At 39.5% G+C, this 6,525-nt stretch overlaps 1 protein-coding gene across 1 annotated transcript; it reads right to left on the bottom strand.

Annotated features, from left to right (window-relative positions):
- Nucleotides 1-4,374: 4,374 nt before the first annotated feature.
- LOC132860253 (vitelline membrane outer layer protein 1-like) lies at nt 4,375-6,254 on the bottom strand. The gene is made up of 5 exons (XM_060891385.1): nt 5,995-6,254; nt 5,638-5,765; nt 5,190-5,303; nt 4,757-4,938; nt 4,375-4,618 (listed from the first exon to the last, which is right to left on the bottom strand). Exons 1-4 carry the CDS (start codon nt 6,184-6,186, stop codon nt 4,758-4,760), a joined length of 615 nt encoding a protein of 204 aa, XP_060747368.1. The 5' UTR covers nt 6,187-6,254; the 3' UTR covers nt 4,375-4,618; nt 4,757.
- Between the last annotated feature and the right edge of the window lie 271 nt (nt 6,255-6,525).

The raw sequence follows: 6,525 nt of genomic DNA, 5'->3' as shown, positions 1-6,525 counted from the left end.
AGCATAATGTAACATAATGCCTAGCAAGGCATGGCATAACGTATCATAACAGCCTAGCGAGGCATAACATAGCGCAACATAACCTAACCTGGCCTAGCAAGGCATAGCATAACATAACATAGCTTAGCAAGGCAAGCCTACCTAGCATAACATAGCATAACCTAGCATTCCATAACGAGCTGGCATAGCAAGGCATATCGAGGCATAGCATTACCTAGCATGAGGTAATCTAGCCTAGTATAGCAAGCATGGCATGACAGATCGTGACGAGCAATGCAAAAGCATAGCATAACCTTATCTTATAACATAGCGTAACATACAATATAATCTAGCATAGCATAACATACATAGCATAGCATAACATAGCGAAGCATAGCCTAACGTAGCATAGCATAACAGATTGTACAACACGCCAGCCGTAAGGTCGCTTCCGGCTCAACAAACGCACCATTATACACAAACATGCGCGCCGTATCGATTTACCGTTAGTTCAAAGCGTCTTCAAAACTTCCCCTTTGGCTCGAGTATACTAATAGTGATCACGACCACTTATAGTTCCATATCGCGAGCACAAAAGGAGATAGCTTGCGGTTTAAACTCTAATAGCTGGCGAGTTTAACTCGCAGCAGCAACAATGCAGAGGAAACAGCCCCATAACATAACGAGCTGGCACAGCAAGGCATATCAAGGCATAGCATTACCTAGCATGAGGTATTCTAGCCTAGCAAAGCAAGCATGGCATGACCCATCGTGACATGCATAGCATAACCTTATCTTATAACATAGTGTAACATACAATAATATACCTAGCATAGCATAACATGCATAGCATAGCAAAGCATAGCCTAACATAGCGTAGCATAATAGACTGTACAACACGCCAGCCCTAAGGTTGCTTCCGGCTCAACAAACGCACCATTATACACGAACATGCGCGCCGTATTGATTTACCGTAAGTTCAAAGCGTCTTCAAACTTCCCTTTCGGCTCGAGTATACTAATAGTAATCACGACCTCTCATAGTTCCATATCGCGAACACAAAAGGTGATCGCTTGCGGTTTAAACTCTAATAGCTGCCAAGTTTAAATCTCGGTCTTGTATCGAGTTTAAATAGGGCGCCCTGTTTAAAAGGGACCAATAGCACGCTTAGGAATCAGATCAGAATCAGAAAATTTGCCATCAGCTGATAGCCAAGCTTGACTATGTGGCCTGACTGAACTGACACTGAATGCTATACTTGCTACATACATTTAATCTTGAACTCTGTTTGACTGGCTGAGCTCTCCATGCTTGTTCTGCCCCAAAAGCACGCTGACACACTGTAGAGGTTAATGGCTGACCAGTGTCTGCTCTCCTGGATTCAGGAAGCACCATTACACTGCTGCGCCTTACAGATTTATCTCAACCAGAAAAGCTGGCAAGGACAATTGCAGTCTCGTGTATTCATGCCGAGGTACACTCAGTCTCAGCCGTACTAGTCCAGGTCTGCAGCCCTGCTGGAGCGTGGCCGCATCTGGTGGGGCTCATCCCGAAGCTTCCGGTGCCCTTGGACATGACTTGTTGGGGTTCCGAGCAGCCATGAGCGCCACTGCCATAGAGTGGAACGGGACACCAAACGGGATGCCGCTTCCCCAGGTGAGTCTCTCCAGGATGCTAACTTATTGTTATCTGTGTCAAAGCAGGCTAGTAGGGAGGGGAGATTTGGTAAGAGCAGAAAGAGGACAATTGTCTGAAACATTGTTGGGGCAAGGTGCAACAAATAGAAGGTATAAACCAAGGCCCTGAAGGTCGGCTACCTGCCTCAAATTTCCTGGTAAAGGGGGGCCTCCTGTACTTTCATAGGGAATGCCATGGTAAACCCTGTGCCCCACACCTAAACTGCCCTCCTCTTTTTCATTTAAGCACCTAAGATTGTCCATGTACCACTCTCAGACTGATGGTCTCATGGAGTGGTTCAATCAGATCCTCAAAAGGATGCTATGCCAGGTAGTAGATGAGGACTTCCTTTTTGCTGTCGGGGAAACTCTCCAGGCTTCTGGGAGTTTCACCCCCTCGATCTCCTGTTTGGACACCAACCTCAAGGACGGTTGGACATGGCCCAAGAAGCTTGTGAGGGACAACGTTCCTCGTTCAGTAAATTGGTCGACTTTATCAGGGACATGCAGGCCAGAATTGAGCATGTTGGCCCAATCAAAGAGTATCTTGAGTCAGCCCAGTGAAAGCAACAGAGGGCCTACAAACGCCCTGCACAGCCCCGAGAGTTTCAGCTGGGTGATCAAGTTATGCTCCTTGACCCAAACACAGCATCAAGTTCCTGGCCAAGTGGAAGGGCCCCTATATGGTCCATGAGAGAGTGGAACCTATAAAATACTGTCTCCAGCAGCCAGTTAAGCAGACAGACACGCATCTTTACAATATGAACATTCTGAAAATCCAAACTGCCCTCAGTACAGCCAGTGGCCAGAAAATGTCATCTGGGTCTGACCGATACCACAGTAGAAAAAGTTAGAGGCCAACAACCTTGCTATGGATGAAGACAGCTAGAGAAACTTGAGCAAGGCCCCACCCCACCCCCCATATTGATATGTACAATATCTTTGAACATTCTAGGAACAAAGTCTAAGCAGGTGGAGGCTACTACCCCACTCCTACTCTTTGGATTGAAGCTATTACTAGTAGGAGAACCACTTTTAGAGTCAGTAACAAACAGATAACAGGGCCACAGATAACACTTCCTGGACCACAGAAAGTTTCCAGAAAGGAAGGCGTCAGCCATCTAGTGCTGCACAAAAAGTGAGAAACCAGGGGATGCCTCCCCACAGAAGCTCCAGCAATGGGTACATGGCTAGTGAATAAATAACAGCCACATATACTTTATCTTAAGGGTAGCAGGGGCAAACTACAGTAATGTACCGACCGAGCACTGAGTTCTGGTCAAGTGCTAAAAAAATCTGTATAAACATTAACAATACATATAAATACGCAGTTCCATATTAGTGAACTAAAAATAAAATAATAAAATAAATACATTTGTAGTTAGAAATACAATTAAATATTTAAATACAGATGCTTGAAAGACTTACTGAAGTTTTCTGCTCTGTTGTCTCTATTTGTCTCTATAAATAAACACTAAACAGATGAACTTGAACCTGAGTTCATGTAAATCTAGGTATTGTTTTAAAGAAGTGACAGAACACTAAGATGGAAGCCTAACCCGTAGGATGGTTATTAGCTTTCATTTGTACAATTCAACCTCAGTTTAGTCAGCAAATATCCATAAATATATGTTAAACAAGAAATCTTTTCACATGTATCATGTTTATACATAATGCCATGTTAAGATCATGTCATGACATTATGTATAAACACGTTTTTCATGTTTTTAGTATTAATACTGTACCTGTCCATGATCCTATCTAAGGAATTATTTCCTAATAGATAAACAAACTACTGTAGTTGGCATTTTAAAGCACCACATTGTGAGGAAACCGAAACTAAAATTCCATTAATTTGAATACATTCATAATTGCTGTCAGACATGTTTGTTTAGAGAGCTGTAGACCTTTTCAGAATCTTCCAGATGATTCTTGTATTGGGCACAGTGGCTTAGTGGTTAGCACGTTCGCCTCACACCTCCAGGGTTGGGGGTTCGATTCCCGCCTCCGCCTTGTGTGTGTGGAGTTTGCATGTTCTCCTCCGGGTACTCCGGTTTCCTCCCCCGGTCCAAAGACATGCATGGTAGGTTGATTGGCATCTCTGGGAAATTGTCCGTAGTGTGTGATTGCGTGAGTGAATGAGAGTGTGTGTGTCCTGCGATGGGTTGTCACTCTGTCCAGGGTGTATCCTGCCTTGATGCCCGATTACGCCTGAGGTAGTTCAGATAAGCGGTAGAAAATGAACAAACGAATGATTCTTGTATTTAACTTTGTGTGAAAGCAATAAAATATTTTCTTTTCATCTTATCTTTTATCTTTACTGTGGTATTTGTACATGTTATCTTCTTGTGCCAGTAGCTATTTAACGAAAGCAATGAAAGAAAAGAATATGAAGAAACATATATTGGATATTAAGATTTTAACGGTAGAAAATTGGTACAGTAGCTCTAAAGCTGTCAAAACCTTTGAAAATATGAAATTCAAAAAATTGACATAAATTTGTTCATTACTGCATTTTGTAATTAAACATTTAATTTACATTTAATTTTAAATAAATTGTAGAGTCCAATTTTTTAAATATAGATTTTTAAATCATTACAAGAAAAGTATATTTAAAAAAATATTACGACATATATTTGAAAATATTACTTAAGCTGTTAAGCTCTAGTTTATCAAGAGCAATAAATGTTTCAAATAAAGACTACAAAACTCACAGAAATTGAGCTGTTGTTTATTTTATTTCATTAAGTATTTCAAAACTGATTTTCAATTAAAGTACAGGCAAAGGATAAGAAATAAGATAAAATCATCAGTGAGTACATTTTTGTAATTAGTGACAGATTGATGAGTTATTATTATACATATAATTCACTCAGATATATGATTTCATGAGAAATAAAGAGATTTTGATTCTTTGTTAAATGTAGTTGTCTTCATTCATGTTCTTGTCATGTCAATTCTTGCTGTAAGACAGAAACAAATATCAAAATGAGGCCAAAAAAGAGTTCTCTAGTGTACACCATTTCCTTTTTCTGCCTTTATGCTTTCTGAATAAAAGTGCAATGTCGTTCCTTTTGTGATCCAGATTTGGTAAAACGTACCTTAGTTGCAGCAACTGAAGATGACATCATTAAGACTGGTGTCATCTCCTGGGCCCTGAGGTGATTCCACTTTTGTTTTGATGCCACAAATCCCAGTTCCACCACAAAGCGAGCTCCAGGAACCCCAGCTACCCCAGCTCATACCACTGCCTTCCAACACAGAGCCCGTGGAGCATTTGAACCTGGAATTTTAAGTTAGAGAAACATTCCCTGTTATCTTTTCTAGTCAAATTGCTTCATCAAGCAAAGTTATGAAAACGTCCCAACTTTGTTCATATCTTGTTAATAATTACTGAATAATCCAATTAAGATTATAGTAACAGATCAAAAGATTTTTAAATATCAGCTTAATCAAAAGTGTTAATCTTATATTACGCATGTTATTTTTAAATAATATTGGAAATGTGTTTTTTTTTTGTGAGTTACTAATTACCTTATATTGTTAGCTGCAGTATCATCTTTCAATCCCTGTTTACCCTCTACTCGCAGCTGGAAAGCTTTCAGTACTCCCCTGGGGCACCAAATAGGCGATGACCAAGACCCCCAGCTGTAAAAAAACAATTAATAATAGTTAATGCCACTACTATTACTACTTCTACAATAAATAATAATAATAATAATAATAATAATAATAATAATAGGACGAAGAAGAAGAAGAATTTCTATTATAATGATTGTCGTTCTGTTGATAAACCTCCAAATTAAGAAATAATTAACACAACTTACATTTTAACGATTTAAATCGATTTATTTTGAACACATTGAATTATGCTCTATCTTATGTAGATCCTGTAGGTCTTGTATCTATGTATATAATATTCAGTACATATTGTATAACTTGTTTTTGTTTTCTTGCCTTTTTTTTTTTTTTTTTCTTTTACCTTCCTACAGCAGATCTGATAGTTGTGAAGCCCCCAACAAAGCCGTTGGAACCAATGGGCTTAGAGCAGTGAAGAGCAATTCCATTTAGGGCTGTGTCATCATACCAGATTCCCTGATATGACTGAACCTTAAAAACAAACAAGGAAAGAAATAAACAAAAACCTATTTTGAAAATTAAAATCATTTGTTGATTAAATTTATTTAAACTGTGCCTTTTACCCAAACTACACAACAAATATCTATTGTTACAGTCTGTGGTCCACTGGAATAATTCAGCTACTCTTTGCTTTAAATATATGGTTTAATACATTGTGACTCTGACTTCATCATTTATTTCACAAAAAAGCTGTACTTACCTTGAGGCTAAAGCCTGTAGCATAGGTGCCTGTAGGACACTTCTCTGAAATTCCCCATGTTCCCCAGATCTGTCCGTTATTCACAGAGATCGAACTGGGAAACGGCCCGGTAATTCTGCTTTGTGTATCGTTGACACTTGCACACTCCCCGAAGGAAAGCATTAGCAGAGGCAAAACAAGCACAAGATACATTCTTTTGGATAAAGCTGAAACTAAAGTGAAACTGTTATCAGGTAATCAGAATAATTCTCCCTGCAAAAGTGCTCATGCTGACAGAAGATGCTTTGGTATTTATATGCTCTAGCCAATCAGTGCCAGCCCACAATAGGTTAAACTGGTTTAAGTTGAATAGTTCAATTCTTTTCCAAGTGGCTCTAAGTGTGAAAGAGTGTCTGTATAAGTGTGTACATGGTGCCCAGTATTGTTTCACTATAAATAAATAGATATGGAATTAAGTTTTGCAAAAATGTGTGTGTGTGTGTGTGTGTGTGTGTGTGTGTGTGTGTGTGTGTGTGTGTGTGTGTGTGTCAT

This window comes from Tachysurus vachellii, chromosome 17 (genome assembly GCF_030014155.1).
Source record: "Tachysurus vachellii isolate PV-2020 chromosome 17, HZAU_Pvac_v1, whole genome shotgun sequence".
Taxonomy (NCBI): Eukaryota; Metazoa; Chordata; class Actinopteri; order Siluriformes; family Bagridae; genus Tachysurus; species Tachysurus vachellii.
The sequence above is the reverse complement of the archived record's forward strand: the minus strand, read 5'-3'. Positions and strand labels throughout refer to the sequence as shown.

Bases quoted from the DNA above. Each gene is read 5' to 3' on its own strand.
- LOC132860253 (XM_060891385.1), bottom strand. From the start codon at position 6,186: ATGTATCTTGTGCTTGTTTTGCCTCTGCTAATGCTTTCCTTCGGGGAG. The intron at 5,766-5,994 runs GTAAGTACAGCT...TTTGTTTTTAAG, and splicing joins CTACAGGCTTTAGCCTCAAG to GTTCAGTCATATCAGGGAAT. The intron at 4,939-5,189 runs GTAATTAGTAAC...TTAAAATTCCAG, and splicing joins ACTGCAGCTAACAATATAAG to GTTCAAATGCTCCACGGGCT.